This window comes from Cotesia typhae, unplaced genomic scaffold (genome assembly GCF_013202065.1).
Source record: "Cotesia typhae breed Kobodo isofemale line unplaced genomic scaffold, CoteBio_Ctyphae contig_44, whole genome shotgun sequence".
NCBI classification, from domain to species: domain Eukaryota; kingdom Metazoa; phylum Arthropoda; class Insecta; order Hymenoptera; family Braconidae; genus Cotesia; species Cotesia typhae.
This window is the reverse complement of record NW_027423753.1, coordinates 6,493,718-6,515,826: the sequence shown is the minus strand read 5'-3', so window position 1 is coordinate 6,515,826 and position 22,109 is coordinate 6,493,718. Positions and strand designations below refer to the sequence as shown.

The following is a 22,109-nucleotide window of genomic DNA, read 5'->3' as shown; positions in this document are numbered from 1 at the left end:
TTCACTGATGACTATAACACCTTTTTCATTAAATTGAAATGCCAAGAATGAATTGATTTAAAAGATTAACTTACATTATGAATAATTATCAAGTTTGTCAATGAAAAATTTGAGCAGAAAAAAATTGCTCAACAAAAATACATTGTGAAAAACTACTTTTTAAATATGTTATTTGAGACATTATAGCTTATTACCGTTCATGTGAATGATTATTTGTATAGGAGACGATGTTACTGTAACAGACAATTATAAACTGCTGTTTTAGTCGATAACATAAATATAAAAATAATTTTTGGTTTATATTTTAAAGAACCAATTCAGCATGTAATAATTTTAATTTTAATTTCACAAAAAAACTAAATCTAGTAACCTTTAATATTTTCCAAAGATTCAAAATAGTCTAAAATTTTAAAGTCAATCTCTATTGTGATTCATTTCAAAATACTTAAAATCACAATCTTTTTAAAATAACTGATTAAAATGATGAAACATTCATTTTATAACTTATATCCGAATCAGTATTATGATAAATATACAAAAGAAAAATTTTTGACTGAATGGAAAATTTACTACGTCTACAATTATTTTTTTTTCGTCAAAAAATTTTTTTAGTTCACAAAAACCGTTTCATTTTGATAGAAGTTGAATAAATTGAAAGTGAATAGAAAAGATAATTAGCAAAATGAAGTAATTGATTTATAAAAAGGGTACCATGACTCTTGTTTAATATGTATGTTACATTGCTTTATATGTACGCACATGTGCTGTATACTCTACATGGTTTGCATGAGGAGAAGCAAACGTATGTTATCAACCGTGTGTAACGAAAGTTACGATCGGAGTGCCCTGTTTCTTTTGTGTGAAATGATTACGAAAGTACGTGCACTTGGCGGAAAGGAAGAGAAAATCTTGGATCTAATTTTCAGAACTAATAATAACAGCTATCGATTCTATTTTTTATCTGATAATTAAATTTTATAATTATAATTGGAATAAGAAGTTTGACAATACGATACTCATTAGATTTAAAATAAAAAGTCAACCAGTTAGAAATAAATATTATTGCATTAGAGATAAAAAAAATCCATGTAACAGTGGTTACAAACGTGTATTAGTTAAGATATAGAGGAGTTTGAATTAAATATTCTATAAGGTTACACTTGTGTTGTATATCTGAGTATACCGTTAATCTATCTCAACTCCCTTTAAGAATATTCTATTTTCCTTTCTCTCGGCGTATATTTCTGGTTTTAATCTCAATTTTTTTTTCGTTTAACTCAAGTTTATATACAAAAGCATGATCGCGTTTCCCACTACTAAGCAATTTCTCTTGTCTATAAGTGTCTTTACACAGTATTAATACAGTGTTTTAGTTTTGCTAGTATATATTTTGTTTCCCATTCAACTCGTGGTTAATGTTACTTCTCTTTTCTCACTACTCAATGCTACATATATCATAATAATTTTTTATTCACCTACACCATGACATCATCGGCAAGAAGCCCCCTTTCACCTGGAATCAGCTAAACTACATTTTGTTCACAAAGCATTGTTTATTGTTGCCGAAATTTACTTTAACCTTCTCACTTTTAAAAAATATCGTATTTAAAAAAAAAAAAACATTTTAAAAATTGAAATGAAAAAAAAACGTAAAATGTGGAATTTATTACAACCTAATACTTGGTAGTGTTTGATTAAAATAAACTGTAGAAAAAATGTATTAACCGTAGAATTATTTATTGATATAAAAGCTATTTTAATGGAGAAGAAAACATTGATTCAGAAAACTTAATTTGTTATATATATATATAAACATAAAAATTTAATGAAAACTCAATTTTCAAAAACCAAGGTCAAAAGCAAATCTTTTTTCCCAAATGGTTTGTTTTTTTTTTTTATGTAATAATATCTCAACTATTTCTAGTAACAATCCGATTTTTTTCGAAATTGAAAGCTTGGAACTCGTTTATTTTTTGATTTTTTACGGTAAGTCTACTATCAAGTCGTTACCAAAAAAAAATCTACTGAAATTTCAAGAGTATTCTTAATTCTTTGAGCGGTGTTTTCTAATACCTATTGTCGTTTCATACATTTTTTCTAAAAAAAATCCAAATTTTCTTAATAATTCTCTAACATTCGATGGATTATTCATAAAGCTATATCATAACGGAGCGCTTTTTTCGAAAATTCCGATTTAATACCGAGAAATTTGATTTCTAAGTTTCCATCTACTGTACGAGTGTAATAAATATCATATAGTCTCTCTTAACGAGTGCGAGTAGAGAAAACACAGAGTCGGTTTCTATGAGAATTGAAATACTGAATAACCAAACAAGTAGTTCCATCTCTCGGTGCTCAAACGAATACACCAGATTCACTTGTCCAAGCATAAATTTCCGCCACAACTTCTATTCAGCAATTGCGCAAATCGCACAAGTAATATGAGCATTACTAACAGTGTAAATATGAAGATGCGCTAGGAATGAAGCTTCTATGCGCAGTATAAACAAGAGCTTCGTTCAATCATGGTGCTTATAGTTCGGTCACTATGGTCCCACGTCAATACACTTTTTTCTCGGGTCAACAATCAGTTTTCCCGGGCATACGGTCCCGCCAAGGGCGCCAAAATCATTACTAAAATGTAAGTAAATCCAAAAATGTATATTGTTGAAACAATCATTATCAAACGACAGCATTTAAATAATAACTATAAATTTTTATTCTTGCTGAATTAAGTCGTTCGTAATTGATAAGTGTAAATGAACTCTCGAGCACTCACAGCGTCTATGTTTACATCCCCTCTCTGTTTCCGGTATTTTAGAAAAGAAAAACAATAATATTTAAAATAAATAAAACAATATTTTTTTTCTTGTGTATCATTTCCGTAATTTCATTTTTTAGATTAAATATAATTAATTTAATTAGAATGATATTGATCTTAAATGAATGTATTTTATTTTGGCAGGTAAAATTATTGAGAATAATATTTCAACTAAACAAATTGGTCTCGAGAAGGTTTTGCGATGGCTGAAGCCAATGATTTAAAATCCAATGACGATGGAATTCAAAATTTATCAAAAACTCAAATGGAAATTAATGAATGCCTCGGAAGTTGGCTGACATATTTACAAGTAATTATAATGAGCTCATTCATTGCTTGCTGATTGTTATTCATTAATTAATTTATTTAAAAATTATTCATTGTTTTATAAAGTACAATCTCTTTGTTTCTTACCAAAACGCAAAACAACATATTTATTACGCTGGGCAGAAAATTGACTGTTTTTTTTTGTTTTTTACTTTACATTGATTCTCGCCAATTTTTTAAAATTTAGTTTTAATCTTCAATTATTTTTAAAGGGATAAATTAAAAAAAAAAAGTGAATAGATCTTTATTCTAGAGATTTCATTTTTTTTTTTTTTTTTTTTTTCAAAATATATATCGATTTTTTCCAATCATTAATCACCGAGTCGCTTTTTAATCACTAAGTACTTTTTTTAGCACCAAGTTGAATCGTACAAATAGATCAATTTTTAAACCCTGATTGCAGAAAAACTGCTTGTTTGACAAAAATTTATAATCAGATATTTTTTGTAAATCATTCAATTTTCTTTAAGAATGTATAATGTTTCATGTTTTTTAAAAGTTTTTAGGGTTCAAACTTTTAGAGTATTTAGTTTCCTTTTGAGTATTTTCGGTAAATAAAAAAAAAAAAAAGTAGCTAATTTTTTTGGCTCAGTTTAATAATTATATTATAATTATTGTTTTCTTAAAAGTGACAGTTATTCAATTATTGCTTAATTAACTGTGATAGATGTTGAACGGTCTTTGTCTGGCTGGTACGAAGCTGGCTCAGTCATTGCAGTCAATTTTATCAAGCCATGAGGGAACAGTTAATTGCAGATTGACAGGCCAATGTCTTGCCGGTTGGGAGGAACTTACTAGGGCAACTGGTGTAGCAAGTAATACTGTTAAGCACCACGTGGTCGCGGCCTTGAGAGACCACGAGACACGAGATAGTGACGTCGACAAACATGTTGGTACCAGTAATAAATATTTCTTTCGTATTTCCGATTAGCTAATATTTATCACTTTTGGGCTTGGGTGACCTTCATTCATTGTCTTAAAACTTAACTATTGATTTTATGCTCCAGCTTAACTAATTAATTACTTCTACTGTAGGATATATTGCGGGATAATCTTCTGACCTTCATTAACTTACAGTATCAATTCTGTGTGGCTTGTTGCGAATGTTTAGGTAAGAGATATTTATTGTGTTCGAAATAATTTATAGCGAGGCTGGAGTGGACAATTATTTTGGAAAATAACAATTTTACCTAGGCAATTTTAGAATTTTGATACAAAATTGTTTTTTCCCAAATTTAGAAAACTTTTTTTTAACAAAAAAGTCATTTTGAAAACAATTTTGATTTCTTAATCTGAGAAATAAAATCGTTGAAAATTTCAAACAAATTAATTTCTTGTCACAAAAATGTTCAAACCTTATAAAAACGATTGATCTATTGGAAAATTTCAAAAACGTTTGTTTTCAGCAACCATTAGCTTTTCGAGCTTGAAGAGTCCGAAAAAAAAATAGGAAAGTTGTGATTTCGAGCTCGAACAGCTCAAAACCGGAGTAGATAAAATTTCTTGAACGTTATGAGCTCGTACTTAGTGGGAAGTTCCAGGGATGGTCTGCAGGGTTAACTATTTTCTAGATTTTTTTCAACAGAAATTTTTTCTCTTAGAGTACAACTTCAAAATACTTGGTAAATTGTTTATTCCAAAGTTTTGAGCTCTTCGAACTCAAAAATTTAGTAGTTGTAAATACATACATTTTTGAAAATTCTAAATTGCGATATCTTCCGATCGAATCAATTATTTTTGATGGGGCTTAAAGCATTCAACGCAGTTTTTCAAGCATCAAAAGATCATTTTTGAAATTTCTCAAATCTACCAAGCTAAATTGATTTAAATTCACGCCAAATCTAATGGCAACGAAACACACACACACACACACACACACACACACACACACTGATTGATTGATTGATTAATAATTTATTAATGCCAAGGCACAGGCCAAATGGCAATATTAAATACAAAAATATTACATAAGATATTGCAATATAAGTAACAGTAAGTACAAAACTTAGTCTACTGAAAAATTTGAGATGGGAAGAGAGAGAGAGAGAGAGAGAGAGAGAGAGAGAGAGAGAGAGACGAACAGTTATCCTCGTATAGGAATAATCAGAATAGCTTTTTTGTTGATTTCTTAGTAGGATAAACAATTTATAGCACTTGAAACATTCAATAGCAACATATAAAATCAGTGATATTCGATGAATGCCTATTGAATTGAATAGATAATAATTTTAATAAAAAATAAATATTACAGGAAGTATGGCTGAGTGTTCCTGTTCTCAATCGGGGAAAAATGAATGTGATATTGCTGCACTTCAGCAATGCTTTGAACGTTTATATAGTCCACAAACACCAGTATCGTCATCATCGACACAGCAAAATAGTCATAGATCACCATTGCGATATCCACTCTTTCCTCTGCAGGTTCAGAGAAGGTGGTCGGAAACCGCGGCTGCTGAAATGTCAGGTGAGTCTACGGAAAGTACAATGAGAAGATGGTCGATGCCTTGGGACTGTCGACACGTCACAGAATGGCCGAGGCAAGAAGAAAAAACAAGACTGAGAGTGCCACATCGGGATCGTAGTAGATCAACTACACCTGATTCTGTTTGGAAGTCATCGGGCATGGCTAGTCAAGATGGTCTACAAGAAGCCATTCAATTACTTTCTTGTAGGCCTGGTGTTAGGCCAGCTAATCAATTATCTGCTTTTATTGGTCAACATATACCTGGCGTAACACTCACTACTTGCAATTTTGATAGTAATTATGATAACTCGATCTGGCCAGATTCCAAAAGAGTTGGATCGCCCAGGTGCTGGCCTCAGGATTCACATTCTAGCGATCATTCGGATCAATCTGGACAACGTGATAGTGATAACAGTGGGGAGCACAGAGATTCTGGTAATTTAACTCATTTCTCATTTGGTCCAAATCTTCTTAACTATACTTTTCAAGAAATACTCATCACACCGATTTACTTCAAGTTAATTGAAAATGTTAAGACAAAATTTTTTTTTAATTCTTCGTAAGAATTCAGTGATAAGTAGTTTTTTGAATTTCCTGCTGAAAAAGAAAACCAATACTTTTCAAATAAATTGAAAAGTTATTAGCTTTGATTCGGTTTTATAAAATCAAATTCGATTTTTGGAAATTATTAGTTTTCATAGCGCAAAGTTGAATAAATAGTCTACTTTTTGGCTCAATTTAATAGTTATCATTGTAAAAATCTTTCTTATAAAAAACTATTTTTATAAAAATTACCTAAAATCGTTTATTCACTATTCATTAATTTTAAAGAGTTCTTTATTTGAAAATAAATCTAAAACGAAAATTCATTGGACAAATAATATTTTTTCTAGAACTTAGCGGTGGTAGCGCAAGCGTTCATCGTGATAATGATATTTCTGGAGTCAATGATCTTCTTCCATCTCGAAAAAGTTCATCGTCAACAGACTCATGTTTATCAGGAAACAGTAGATCTGGATCTGAAAGTGCTGGTGTTTGTACTGGGGTAAAATTATTTTCTTGTATTACAATTTTATGAAACAATGTATGTGAATAATATAAATTAATTTATTGATTATAAAGGAATCATCAAAATCTCAATTATATTCAATGTGGAGTGGTGGTGATCTACCTTTTATAAAATTACCAGAGAGTAGTGAAACCAAAGATGAAAGGCCTCCAAGTTAAACAATCATTTGAACAATAACTAGACATTAATATAATTTATTTGAATAATAATTGTACTAATAATAATGATGATGATAATAATGACCATGAATATAATAATTATTATAAAACTACCTTATATAACTAAATATCATAAATTATTATTTGTAATAGATTAAATTGAAGTTTATATGGACCAATATATAAGAATGTCAAAGTATGAAGACAAAAAAAAATTATTATTCTATATCATTTAAGACGTTTAATACCAAATTGATATTGTCATACAGTGATAATACATTTGCATATCATTTATGCATTTCTATGCATTTGTAGAATATGTTATATTTTAAGTAGAAAATATATGGGTTGTAAAACAAACGTTGTCAGTTTAAATTTCGACTTATCAAAGTCTAAAATATAAAAAATTTTTAAATAGTAATCCTACTGAATTAAGATTTTTAAAAAATCATTATTCCTTTTTGTATTAATTTAATCATCTCTATTTATGAACTATATTAATCTAAGAGTAATATAACAATTTACTTCAATTAACAAATCATTTACTTTTTATAGCACTATATTTTACAACTTGCGTCCAAAAAAATATTATCTATTTATCATGTTGAATAATTATGAAATTACATTCATAGATTTATATTATGTTAAGATATATGAGACATTTCATGACGAATCGACCACTTTTAAACATGACTCTAATTTCGCTGCGTTTTTTTATTACTATTTCCATCCTATTAAATGTTACTCGGAAAATTTTCAAATTTTTTACTCAACCAAAACCAAAATTAAGAACTATAAGGAAAATATTTTTTTTTTATTTTCAAATTTTAGAAAAACATAAATACAAAAGTATTCTGCGTTGCCTTAAATGCTTAGACCGTGTCCTTAAAATAATACATTTTTCATTTAAATAACATAGGGTTTTGTGCATTTAATTTTCATTTCTGGGGTGTTTTACTAAGAAACTTGAAAAACGGTTAACACCCCACACGTCACTTTCGGAATTTACTACTATATTTGGGTTTGAAATGCTCTGTAAGCTCAAAAATACAACTACGTACGTTTCAAGCTCTTCGAATAGAAAAATCTAATGGTTGTTGAGAGAAAAATTTTTCAAATTTAAAATTGCGATATCTCCTAAACGTATCATTTATTCTTATGCGGTATTTAATGTAGTTTCTTAAGCACAAAAAAATTAGGAAAACGGTTGACCCTGAAGGCCATTCCTGTAAATTCTCGCTAATTCCATACCTAAGCGCTTATAACTTCACTAATGATGTTTTTGAGCTCTCCGAGCTCAGAGAGATAGCTTTTCAATAGTTTTAAGCTCTTCGAGCTCAAAAGTCTAATAGAAGTTTTACAGAACATTATTTTTTGAAATTTCAAACCGCAATAACTTTTGAATGAATAAACCGATTTTCACGCGGTTAGCAGCATTCGACGCAGTTTCTCAAGCCTTACAAAGAATCTTAAATTTTGAATTGATCGCGCTAGGAATTTCGGAGTTATTCCGAAAAAATACTTTTTTCGGTTTTCTTTCGTTCACCATATCTCTCGAACGAATTAACCGATTTTGACCGGACTGGTGGCGATCGAAGTGGTTTTTTGAGCTTAAGAACTGATTAGTTTTTGAAGTTGAACCATCAAGCCGTTTAAAAGTTATTCCAAAAATACTACACTTGAAAAAAATTTTTTTTTTTCAGTTTTTTAAAGATTTTTCAAAATCTATTTATCTGAATCGGTCCAAATAGTTTTCAAAATCTAAGTTTGGTCAAGCCGTTTCGAATGGCACCCAGTATAGCCAGATCGTGCTCTTTTCTTACCCCCACTTTGTAGGACACTCTCATCTGACTATATTGAAAGCGGTACAAAGTGGGGGTAAAAAAATTGCACGATCTGGCCACACTGATGGCACCAACTGCGATGAAATCGGTCAAGCCGTTCGAAAGTTATAAGCGGTTCACACACAAACACACACACACACACACACACACACACAGCCGCACGGACGCCATCGCGTGAATTGTTAGGACAGCTAGCTAGGAAGCTTCCTAGGGCTTCAAAACATCGAGTTCTGATGAAAACTTGATTTTCGCAAAACGGGGTAAAACCAATAATTTTCCGAATTTAAAAAAATTTTCAATTTTTCTTAGCGGGAAGATAAGAAAAGTTATTTTGATACAGTCTAATGTGCATGTGAGAAAGATAAAACTGCACATTTCTTGACATTGAGGTCTAGTTTGTTCTTTATTCACCACACAGCTAGTATGTCAATGTCATGCTTTACGATCTCACAGTGAAGTTTGCTCGCTATCATTTGTATATTTTCAGGTCATCTGCATAAAGTTTAAAGTCCGATTCAAGTTCTTTCCCAATGTTGTTGACAAAAATGTTAACAAGAAGAGGGCCCAAATGCGACCCCTGTGGATTCAAAATTTAACCTTGTATTCGTCTGACAGGTGTCCATTAACTCTGACTTACAAGTGTCTACCAGTTAGGTAAGATCACAGACAGCTGAGTCCATTATCATGTTCACCATAGTTTTCCAACTTCCTTAGCAAGTTGTTATCATGTCCTACTCTGTCAAAAGCTTTGCTGAAATCGATGTTGATAACATGAGTCTTATATCCGTTATATCCGACGAAAATGTCAGATCCGCTCAAATACGAATTGAGACAGTTAATAAAATGATTAAAAAAGTCATGAACGCCACTGGAGATGAAGAGCAAGAACCTTCATAGGGCCTAGGACTCGATGATTTAATTGGAGTGTAGATATTTCATGAGATACATGATTGAGAGTTACGTAAAGTAAAATAGACTAAAACTTCGAATGTGCTTTGCTCAAAACGACTTTTTTCAAACTGGTGGTATCGATAACTCTAACTAATGTCAACCAATTTTTTAAAAATTTATTTTGTTTTGCTCGTCTTTGCAGTGACTAAGGTTGCACATAACCGATTTTGAAAATTTTGATTTTTAAGATTTTTTAACGCTGTTTGAATCCAAAATAAAAGAGTTGAAATGTGAAAAAAATTTCAATCAGTTGCCATTTTTTTTAAATGAAAATAAAAAAAATCTGGCTACGGGCAACAATAACCACATTCATACAAATTTCTTAATGAAAATTCAGGATATTAATCTTCAATGTATACTTAATAGAACAAAAAAAAAAACCTGATCCCCAAATGTCTTTATTTTTCCAGTCAAAAAAATTCCATAAGTCACCTATTCTTTTGGCCGTCACATTGGCTTTCCCCCTTAATATTTTTCTTTTGGAAAAAATATTTTTCTTAACTCCAATGTATACATTAAAAAGTAAATTAAAAAAATTCTTTTTAATCTAAGAATCATTCGATATCTAGTATATGTATAATATTCTTGTCTCGGTTACTGAAATAATATTGTATAATATATGTATTGATTATTACCACCAAAAAATTTCAAATAATCACTTTATAAAATATGAAATTAGATAATTTGTTAAGTAGAACGTCGATACGTTTTTGAAAAATATAATAAAATTCATATCTTGTTTTGTTACATGATGTATTTAGAATCTATAAATATAAATCTGAGAATATCTAATAATTTTTTGACTAAATTCCAGATTTCTGAACGTATTTAATTTATTAATAATGAATTAAAACTATAAAGAAAATATAATGAGAAGATGATTTACATAGTTCTAAATGTTATTAATTACATAAAATGATTTTATTGGGAACTTAAAGATGAAGATGATATAATCGTAGTATGTAAGTAAAGATAAACGTAGATATAAGTATATAACTTGCAGGTCACATAAAATATTATACAATTATTCTTAAAAAGAGAAATTCACATTTAAAGAATACGATTTCAATATTGAACTTAGTTCAATCGAGTTCTTCACTCAGATCTTCATCATCTTGTGCATAATCATCATATTGATCTTTGAGCTCATCACCTTCTTTATCAGCAGGACAATGAAGACATCGTGACTCGTTTATTCCGTAATTGATGCACGTGTCACCGATACATTCACAGCAACCGTCATGAAACCATCTATAACTCGTTGCTCCCATGCTTTGGCAAGATGCTTGGCACTTATTCCATGAATTGCACTGAGCCATATAAGCTACTGTACAATTCACGGTCATTACATTTGGCTTCAATGGGTGATGAACTTCATCTTCGACAGTTTCTAGTAATAAAGTGCAAATATTTTATTAGATGTTAATTGAATTTCAAAATTTTGACTGTCAAAAAAGAAAAAAAAAAGATGAGAGCTGTACACTTTTACTATTGGCTAAAATTATTTTGGGTCCAATAAACAAAACTTAAATATCGTCAATACAAAATAAAGTACATCTTTAAAATTGTTTTAATTAATTTAAAAATTTTTATATCAATGAATCAATTTTAATGTACAACTATCAATGTAAAAAAAGATAGAGAGAAATCAACCAAAGGTTACTTCATGCATGATGAGGTTGATAAATTTTTGATAACTTATACTAATAATTACAATAGAAGTAAAAGTTATGGTATGGAACAAGTAAGTTAAAGTTGTAATTTGCTCAAAAAAATAGTCATTCATTAGTATTTTTTCAAACACATAAGAACACACGTATTTATTAATTACTGCACAAAGAAGAGCAGTTGACAAATTACAGTAATCACTACAAGTTTTATAAACAATCACAAACTTCTATGTGAAATTTTTTACAAATTTGAACTGAACTACTGACTTTTTAAAGTAAAATTACAGTGCTAGTATAATTGTATCTCTTACTGTAATTTTACACTGGAAATCCAAGTGTTTTAAAAAAACATACATAAAGTGTTTCGTTCCTATCTTGAAGCATTGTAGTCACTTTTAAAACACTTGGATTTACAGTGTACCGAAGCAAGGTTAATTGAATGTCACGTTTGATAATTTTATAACAAAAGTTGGCAAAATAAAATCAATTCCTTTAAATTTGTGAAAGCTCATTGTCGTAACATTTTGAATTTATGATTTGTTATCTTATCAATATGTTAAAAAAAAATAAAGAATTACACTTAAAGAACTCGATCCTTCAGATTAAATTTCAACATAGTCTTGTAAAATTATTGTACATCTTTCAACAACATATATATATATATATATATATATATATATATATATATATATATATATATATATATATATATATATATATATATATATATATATATATATAAAGTATTATTTTAATATTTTTTAGAATTTTTAGAACAATTGAGTTTGGCTAGATTTGAAATGAATCTAAAATCGGTATTGATAGACACAATTCTTTAATTTTTAAATATGGATGCAATTTGATCAGTGAACAGGTTGTGAAAGTTAGAGAATTTTTCAACATTGTAACGGGATTAACTTCAATTCAATATCTTGATAAAGTTTATTAAAAAAATACTTTAGCGAACTCAAAACATCAAAATACAGTAATCATTCAGGCGTAATTCAGTTTTAACTCATTAAAACTATTATGGCTACATTCTCAAGCATCAGTTTCCATTATTTCCTTTATGTCTGACTATAAAAAATGAAAAAATGATGTATGTACTTACGCATTTGATAATTTATTTCTTTCTCAGATTTAGGCTGGAATAAAGAGACATCAAAGTCAACTGGATAAGTAAAAGTGATCCATCTTTCATGTGGATCAGGTTCAGCAGTGAGTGCTTGAAAAAGTCCTGGCACAGGTTCAGCAAAATCTTCCACGTGTGATTTTTTACTCAGAGGATTGTCGGTTATATTCGGTTTTGGACATAAATCTTAAAAAAATAACAGTTAAAAATTAATTATAAATAAAGAAGAAAAAAAACAGAAATTAAAACAAAATTAACATACCAACACAGGAGCAGCATTCATCATAGAGGTAAGATAAACATGAGAAGCATTCCTTACAGCAAGTGCAGGTGACGAGGTCACACTTGCAACTCTGTGTAAGCATACATTTGCTCACGACACTTGCACAAATGGCTTCGTTGCATGCTGCAGTAAAACTCACGGCAGTCATACCGATAATCATAATAATCGTCGTGGTTCCCATCAGAATTAAATTCTGCGACCAAGTCATCGTGTCCTGTGAGCAAAAATAATGACTGTTATTTTTAAAAATTTAATTAATCAGTTGACAGTGTGTGTAGATAGAAATTTATTTAATTTGTTCTTTTTTTAACATTAGGCGTCTTCTTCTTTCCTACAAACATCTTACATTGGTGTTTATTAACACATACGCGGTAGGAAGTTAATTTTATAAAGAGCGTACATAATATCCGACAAAAATTTAACGAGAAGCACGATTCTTTGTCTTGTACATTTCCGAGGTCACATTCTAAATTAATCATTTACTTTATCATAAAAACCTACTTATTTTGTGATTAATACTAAAAATTTGTTTGTTCAAAATTAATAATCATAATACATGTTTTGCTTATTACTTTTTACCAACAAATTTCAATATGTTTACTTTCTAATCAACTATATATTCGTGATCTATTTATACATTCAAGAATATGCGACGTATCACATTTATAATAATAAATATACATATTGCACATTAGAATTATTATTATTTGAAAGGAAAGTCATAATTGAAAAAAAAAATAAATCGTTCTTATTTAAAATGAAACTTACAAATTTTTTTCAAAATTTACATTCATAAATTGTTACGCTGGACTTGAGAATAATCAAAATTTTCTTAGAGGACCCCGAGAGTAAAAACTAAAGACTTACTGCATCGGAATTTTAGGACCTCTAAACATCTATATCGTATTACCTTCATCCCCACTTCTCGTGAAAGGACCCTTCTAAGAGCTCATCCACAAGTATATTGAAATAAACTTTGTTTACTTTCCAGGTAATTAATTAAAAATATCTCAATTCTTTGAAAAGAAGAACAAAATAAAAATTTAAAACATCGAATGTTTTATTCATAGGATTTAAATTATTAATTAAAAGGATTGTAAATAATAAATTAAAATAGCATTGGAATAAATGAAAATGTTTATATGCATTCAAAAAGACAGAAACATAAAACCAAGAGAGATCAATCTAAACACGATCTTTGCCCTAAGGCAATTAAATAACTTAAACAATTCACAACATCTTTTTATAATTTATATTAGCATTCAGTTTATCATTGGAATAAAAATTTTTTTTTTCCATAAATAGAATCTTTAATAAAATGTTCTGGAAAATTTTTCTTTATTTTGAGATCAATGATTATAATTAAAAAATTATTATTATTATTATTATTATTATTATTATTATTATTATTATTATATTGAAAACGAAATGTTTTTGTAGTTGACGGAGAAGAAAACATAGACGGAAATTTTCGAAGATCAAGTATTTCTGACGATAAAAAACTGAGTCAATAAATATTTTACCTTTATATAAATATTAAATATTGATGTTTAAATTGAATAGCTTCTCATATAAAAAGCCAGTTACCTACACCAGGGAAACTATTTTAAGAGAGTGCAACCGGTTCGTGTTGCGACTTGAAAAACCACGAGTCATATTTTGTCTCAATCAATATCAATAATACCATTTACTTTATTTTTTATGGTCTTTCAAAGTTATCATTTTTTTTTAGATGACAATAATCACAAAAGCAAACAACTTGAAAAAACACTGGACACAAATTGTAATGTTGAAATAAATGGGAAAAAAATAAGATTAGCAATAAATGATATTATATTGTTTTAGATGAAAAATTTTAAACTAATAAAATTTCGTGACATATCAGTAAGCGTCTCTCATTGGAGATGAAGGAACACTGTTGGAGTTGGAACAAGCGGATGGTAGCAATGGAAGAGAGAGGATCTGGGTATTAAGATTGAAGAGAAGAAGGTAGAGTAGAGGTGGTGAAGTTGAAGGAGATACGATTGCGCATGAGAAAAAGAGAGAGCTCACGTTCGCGGGCAACTACTACTAAGAGTGCATGAGACTGGTTTTTGACTTTTTTTTTGTTTGTTTAGTTTTTTTTTTTTTTTAGTTTTTACCTGAATCTTCCCTTCCACACATTCTGGTGTTATGTGAAACGAGATTTAGACTTGGTATTAAGTGTCTAGGATTTTTAAAATCAAATAATAATATTGGCTTAGCTAATTCATTGGCTATGCTTGTCTCTTTGTTAATTCATTAACAGTTAACATATTTACTTAAATTATAATATATATTAAAATATTTGTGTTTTGTTTTTCACAGGGTTGATCAGCGATTTATTACTTAGAAAAATAGTATTAAATGTTATACATTATGAGTTATGATATATGACTGATGAAGAAAATACTGAAGAAAATGAGAGTTCATTTTTGTAAGATAAAGATATATTATTACATATGTAATAAATAAAGTAGGTGATGTTAAAAGGAAGTATAATGACGTATACGCGTGAAACCTCTCATTTACCTCCTACTGCAATTCGCCAAGTTTAACGACGTGTTCAAGTATTTAAGTGCTTAAGTATTTAAGATTCTTCCTTTATTTATCGTATATAAGACTGCCAATTCTTATTTAATTATAAAATTATTTTTGTTTATTAAAAATTAAAATTAATGTTGGTTTTTTTAGAGTAAAACTCCTGGGTCGTGGGTGGTCTAAAGGAGACCCACCGGAAAGATAAAAAACTTTCTCATGGTTTCTCATAGCTATAATTTTGCATGGTAATACAGAATGATGATTCATTAGAAATATATATATATATATATATATATATATATATATATATATATATATATATATATATATATATATATATATATATATATATATATATATATTTTTTTCAAGTAGATATTTAACTTTGTTTTTTTCAGGTTCCAAAACCATCCATAGCATGTCAATACGGCTTTAAATTATTTTTAATACAAAATTTGTAACATCAAATAGTTTAGCGAAGTATGTTTTCACTGCATTAGATCGATTATCTATAACGGAAATTAACAAAAAAATGAAAAATAAAGTAATCCATTGTTTTATTTACAAGAAAATTCATTATTTACAATTTATTTTTCATTCCATTTCATTTTATAGTACTTTCCTTCATGAATTCTTTTTATACTGTTTAAAATTTGTTATCTAATCACATTTACGTATATCGTGTAAACAATATTAAAAAACAGCAAATTTTATACAGCGCAAAATTTTAATCATTTTAGAACTACTTCGAAAACTTGAAATAACAAATTAGATATCGTTGAAAAACACATAAAACTATAAAAAAAATCACAAATTCAGGTTAAGGCCTTCATAATTATCGCAAATTTAACTTTAAAAACCCATTTTATCACATAAATACGTCAGAGATAACATTTTCCTGGTTTTCTCAATTATAGATAATTGAACAGTGAGTATGTAATTCATTTAATTATTAGCGAAAAAATAAATAGAGTTTAATCATTAAAAATTTTAACTTTAAGTATACTTTTTAAGTTTACTTGATAAAATACAAGTATATTAGTCAATATATGAGAGAGAAAATATGTCAAAATGAGATTACTGAAAATCAAAACCCTCGGAACTTAAAAATGCTAAATCCTCTTTTTTCACCAGTAAGACATTTCTTACCGGTAAAAGGAGGTACGCCCAAAAAAACCGGAGAAAAAATTTTTAACTAAGTTCTTGGATTATTTTGTTCTGCTTTTTCGATTCTGTTTTATCATCCCTCTACTTCTAATTTAATTAATTATTTATCTACCGTGGATATTAATTATGAATTCGTAAATAATAATGAATGAGGCATATTTATTCAAGAATAAGAAAAAGAAATTAGAATAAAAATGATCTCCTTAAAAGTCGCTTCTGAAATTTTTTCTACAAGCTTGTAAAGTGATGTTAGTAAAAAAGTGGGGATAAACAGTTGAATTTCCATTTTCGATGAGCGGAAGAGAAATAAGAGATGATTAAGAGATGGGTCATTAGATATGAGAACTCTTGTTCATTTGGTTTTGATGGGATTGTCTACAAGTAAAAGATCTACAAAAGATTCTACGCACAGGTATATTTTTCAACGGCGGAAGCATCTCATCACAATAGAATTCAGAGTATACTTAAAGCATATATGTATTAGGGTGTTTTAAAAAAAGACGAATTTTTTTTTTTTTCTTTTGGTGTCTAAAAATTGATAGTATACCTAAAAACAAAAATTTTGGCACCCATGTGAGCTCTTAATATCAATAGTAAGATTTGCCTGTATCCATTTCTTTATTTTCCATTTAAATAACACGGGAAAAATTTTTTTAATTTTTTAATTTTTATTACTTTGGAACGGTTCATCGTAACAACAATCTGAAAAATGATATTTGTAGGAAATTTTACGCTCTACAAAAAATGTCTGAAGACCAAAGTTCCTCAGATTAACGGCTTCAAAGATATCCGCGGTCAAAGATAACACTAATAAAAAAATTATAATATTTTCCAATAAAACTACAAAAAAAATATCATATGCTATATTTTTATTATTTTTTATGTTAAATTACTTCAATTCCGTTAACCTGAGACTGTAAACTTTTTTTTTTTACTAATTAATTCAATACTTAACTCACGAAATGCACTAATATATAAATATAAACGTTAAAAATATCTTATAAATGATTTTTTGGTCTCTTTTATAACAAATGTATTTTTTTTTTTTTACGAAATATTAAGAAATTTAATTGAACAATTAATTCTTTATAACAAAAAACTATATTTACAACTTGTTACAACAATTTTTCAACTTTAAAATATTACAGTTTTATAAAATTACTTTTATTGCAATTAGGATATTGTTTTCTATGTTCTGTCACTATTTCCAACAAATATTGAAGCTGTTCTTCATCTTTCGTTAAGCATCGATTATACTGCTCTATCAATGCTACGCCGCGTTCTGCTACATCATTCACAACTTGAAGTTTCCCGAAATACTCCAAGTTTTCTAAGAAATTCGGATTCTGAGGCCACAAAGTAACATCCTCATCAATGAACTCATACGACAAATCAAACGATTCAAATATATTAATCGATCTCATAGACACAAATTGACTAAGATCTTTATTTAATAATGACTCTAAATTTTTCTTATCTATTATAAAGCGATTTGTTGTAGTTTCATTGGCTTTACAGTTTTTAAGAGCACTAGAATTCAAATTTGCGCGCGCCTTACTATAGCGTTTACATATATTTTCATGCTCATGATATATTCGACCAATCACGTTACGAATAGTTTGATGCCACATACATTTCATCTCAATTTTATACAAGGATGAACTATTCTTTTTTTTGTTCCAACTGAAACATTTTTATCAAAGAGAGATAAAACAGACAGCTCATTGTTTAAATACCACAAGTGATCGGCTAATTTTTGTGAGCATGTCTGTGAAAGACTATTATTAAATCTTTCATATGAAATTAATTCTTTAATCAAAGTTAAATCATTATTAGGTGCTGTTATAGCACACGGCGCAGTGAACCAAGCTTTTAAATAGAATATTATGATAAATAAACAAAGTTCTCGTAATCCATCTATTTCCGATTTAGTAAGATGAAATTCATTTCTGAATAAAAAAATTTTTAAACTATATATTGCTTTAGCCATCCACCTTGCATGATGGACCGGTCCAGGATGCTTAAATGTAATATTTGTGGTAGTAGTACCCAAAAATATTAATGATAATTCCAGAAGTTCACGGTAATCGTCTCGACAATGATCCATCTACAAAAAAGTTATAAGTCAAAATGAAATTGATTATATCGCAATTTCAAAGTTGAGAAGACTAATTATTATTAACTGATGTGAGGTAAAAGTTGTAAAATATTTTACAAATGCAATTTTAATCGTTAAAGATGATTGAAAGTATAACAGTCATGTGAAACTGATTTTCAATATTTTTAATCACGACGGCAAGTTAATTAATCAGAGTAAAATTGATAATTGAGGAGCTTATTTTCAAAAGGGTATCTTTTGATTTTTGATTAATCGAGACAAAAACTAGTTATCTTCAATTATAAATATTTGTATTGAACTTTTTTAATTTAGCTATAAAGTGCAATCGGTTATGAAGCTGCAATTCGATTTTCATTTATAAATGTTCATAATTCTCAAAGTAATTAGTATTTAAAAGTTCAGAAAACTGGTATTTTAAAATATGAAAAGATACCCTTTTGAAAATCAGCTCCTCAATTATACTGAACTTTATACATTTTTCTTTTCCACTTTAACGTCAGTTAATAATTCTTCAGCGCTGGATTAAAAAATTTTACTTCTATTTGATTATTAACGAATTTCAAAATCTCATCTTTGATTGGTGTTATTACTTCCAAAACTTTTTGTCACAAATACCAGCCGTAAAGTTTGATTGGTCAATTTCATCCCACTTCTTTTTAAATCTCTGATAAATTGGAACGTTTGGGCCACACGAAGCAGGCCAGTATACTTTAAATGCACTTCGAAGAACAATTTCAAAAATATGGTGTCGGCATGGCAAGTACAACAGTTTTCTACTAAGAGCCTTTTCTACTAATACACACGCACCATTTCTGATTCCTGAAAAAATAAAATCAGAATTGCTAGTGAAGTATCGATTTTTTAGAGTAGTACGGAGAAATCTTTTCAATTTGAAAAAAAAAATAACTCATAACTTGGAAATTAATGGTTAATACTAAAAATCTGATTTGATTTAGCATTTAAACATTACAGTAATCAACCATGATATATTTTTTTTATTAATAAATTATTTACCCGTATTTGACGCCGTAGTATCAGAACACAATGCTTTGATGTTGTCAGTATTAATATCCCATTGTTTTACTGATTTAATAATAGCCGAAGCTTGGTTTTGTCCAGTCCCAGATTCTAGTTTAGGAACTAAAATAATCGGAAGCCGGTCAACTTGTTCTGTACCTGTAATATCTGATAACAGTTTTCCATCAAAATGTAGTACATAATTGTCAGTTTCCAGATTAGTCTTCAGATTTAACGCCGCTTCTTTCCGGAATTTTTCCCTTGCTCGGTGAATAGTCACATGACTAAAGTTTACGCTTGCACAATCAATGTTCAAGCTAGATAATAAAGCAGCAATAATGTAAGTCGCCATCCTACTAGTCACGTTAGCTCTATCCAAAGCCGCAGCAAGTTCTGGTGTCATTATATCAATTTTTGGAACTTGTTGTTTTGGCATTTCATCTTCATAATCAGAGATTATACGAGAAGTATTACTTTCCAAAGATTTCTGGGATAATTGAGATGGATGACTTGATATTTTATGATTAGCAACATCATCAGTCTCAACTGCACAATAATAGTTGACATTGTCGTTATCAAACTCTCCGACATTATTATTACTATCATTACCATTATTATTATAGTTTTTATCATTGCTATCAATGTTCTCTTCACTATTATTATCACTACTATTGTTATTATTATCATAATTGCTGATATCAACATCCATGTCTTCGACATCTTCTAAAATTGGTTGAGAATTATATGAAATAAAACCACGTCGACTGGAAGATTTTTGTCCCAAATAAAATAATCTTTTTTCTTTGTCCAGTATATTTAAAACATCCGCATGAGCTACATCAAATAGTTTATTTAATTCATCCTGAAAAACGGATTCCTTTTTTTTTTTTGAGACTTTGACTTTTTCATTTTACGGTTTTTTTGTAAATTCTTCCATCGATTGTGATTTGAGATTAGTTTCAAAAAGCAGATCTTTTCTCTCTTGTCGGGATTTGTGCCGCACACCAAATTTCAAAAACTTTGTTGATAGTGATTGATATACTTTCTTTAACTGAAAAATTTTTCGTATCAAGATAATAAAATAAAAGCGACATAACCTCTTTCAGAGAGGGTAATTTTTTTCCAACTAATTCACTTAACACGTCACCAATCAAGTACACTGTTTTCACCATTATGGTCACAAAATTTATAACTAATACATTTCAACTAATTAAATTAATAATATAACGGATTGAAAAAACAGTCAGTATCAATGAACAAAGACAATGACGAGAAGATATAGTAAAGCGTTGAGAGCAAATCAACTAAATGAAGTTAGTACCGAACAACCAGGCTTACCAACACAGAGCTTATTAGCTACAACACTCAAATTAAATTAGTATAATACTCTGTACCGACAGAGCTAAATAAAGCTCTGTTGATATTTTTCAAATAAAAAACATTTGATCAAGTTTTATAGTAGATTTAATTGATTTAACGTATTTACAGAATTTTCATATTATTTTGAATAATATGCAATGATGAGTGTTTGGTGAGTTTGTGTAATAAGGAACTTTACATTTTCCTCTTACAAAAATTTATAAATTTTATAAAATATAAAATAAATTTGTTATAAGAAAGACCAAAAAATCATTTATGTGACATTTTTAACGTTTATATTTATATATTAGTGCATTTCGTGAGTTAAGTATTGAATTAATTAGTAAAAAAAAAAAGTTTACAGTCTCAGGTTAAGGGAATTAAAGTAATTTAACATAAAAAATAATAAAAATATAGCATGTGATATTTTTTTTTGTAATTTTATTGGAAAATATTTGAAATTTTTTATTAGTGTTATCTTTAACCGCGGATATCTTTGAAGCCGTTAATCTGAAGAACTTTGGTCTTCAGACGTTTTTTGTAGAGCGTAAAATTTCCTACTAATATCATTTTTCAGATTGTTGTTACGATGAACCGTTCCAAAGTAATAAAAATTAAAAAATTAAAAAAAATTTTTCCCGTGTTATTTAAATGGAAAATAAAGAAATGGATACAGGCAAATCTTACTATTGATATTAAGAGATCACATGGGCGCCAAAATTTTTGTTTTTAGGCATACTATCAATTTTTAGACACCAAAAGAAAAAAAAAAAATTCGTCTTTTTTTGAAACACCCTAGTACTTATAGTAAAAAGCACCAATCATATGCTTTATTTTTTACGTCAATTTTTTCAACTTCTCGCTAAGAAAATTGAAAATTTTCAAAAAAATAGGGAAGTTTTCCCTGTTTAAATCCCTGTTTAAAAATATCGATTGAAAAGAATTAAAAATGATGAAATTCGAATTCTTTTCAATAATTTCAATTTTTTTGTTTGTATATATAGATATACAGTTTGCATGGACCGACCGCTTCTCAATTCTTTTCAATCAGTATTTTTAACCCGAGATTGGTTTCACCTCGATTTTCGAAAATCGAGTTTTCATCAGATCTCGACGTTTTGAGGTCTTAGGAAGCTATTCTGACTGATTTCACGATGACGTCAGTATGT

At 28.7% G+C, this 22,109-nt stretch overlaps 2 protein-coding genes and 1 long non-coding RNA gene across 7 annotated transcripts; 2 read left to right on the top strand and 1 right to left on the bottom strand.

Annotated features, from left to right (window-relative positions):
* Positions 1–2,486: 2,486 nt before the first annotated feature.
* LOC141528675 (uncharacterized) lies at positions 2,487–8,964 on the top strand. Of its 2 annotated transcripts, XM_074244838.1 has the most exons (7): positions 2,487–2,641; positions 2,966–3,131; positions 3,816–4,037; positions 4,184–4,259; positions 5,400–6,047; positions 6,506–6,657; positions 6,735–8,925. In XM_074244838.1, exons 2-7 carry the CDS (start codon positions 3,024–3,026, stop codon positions 6,837–6,839), a joined length of 1,311 nt encoding a protein of 436 aa, XP_074100939.1. In that variant the 5' UTR covers positions 2,487–2,641; positions 2,966–3,023; the 3' UTR covers positions 6,840–8,925. The 2 variants fall into 2 exon arrangements, with proteins under 2 accessions (XP_074100939.1, XP_074100940.1); XM_074244839.1 differs by lacking the exon at positions 4,184–4,259 and having other exon boundaries at positions 3,816–4,041; positions 6,735–8,964.
* A 1,406-nt stretch (positions 8,965–10,370) lies between these two features.
* On the bottom strand, positions 10,371–14,383 carry LOC141528676 (twisted gastrulation protein homolog 1-A). 2 transcript variants are annotated; one of them, XM_074244840.1, is made up of 4 exons: positions 14,243–14,383; positions 12,699–12,933; positions 12,416–12,622; positions 10,371–11,024 (listed from the first exon to the last, which is right to left on the bottom strand). In XM_074244840.1, the coding sequence occupies exons 2-4, from the start codon at positions 12,925–12,927 to the stop codon at positions 10,717–10,719; spliced, it is 744 nt and encodes a 247-aa protein (XP_074100941.1). In that variant the 5' UTR covers positions 12,928–12,933; positions 14,243–14,383; the 3' UTR covers positions 10,371–10,716. The 2 variants fall into 2 exon arrangements, with proteins under 2 accessions (XP_074100941.1, XP_074100942.1); XM_074244841.1 differs by lacking the exon at positions 14,243–14,383 and adding an exon at positions 13,488–13,626.
* LOC141528677 (uncharacterized) lies at positions 13,588–15,827 on the top strand. Of its 3 annotated transcripts, none has more exons than XR_012479431.1 (4): positions 13,588–13,710; positions 14,160–14,708; positions 15,066–15,523; positions 15,677–15,827. It is a non-coding gene; the product is annotated as an uncharacterized LOC141528677 (long non-coding RNA). The 3 variants fall into 3 exon arrangements; XR_012479430.1 differs by having other exon boundaries at positions 14,160–14,914; XR_012479429.1 differs by having other exon boundaries at positions 13,599–13,710; positions 14,160–15,523.
* Positions 15,828–22,109: the final 6,282 nt, after the last annotated feature.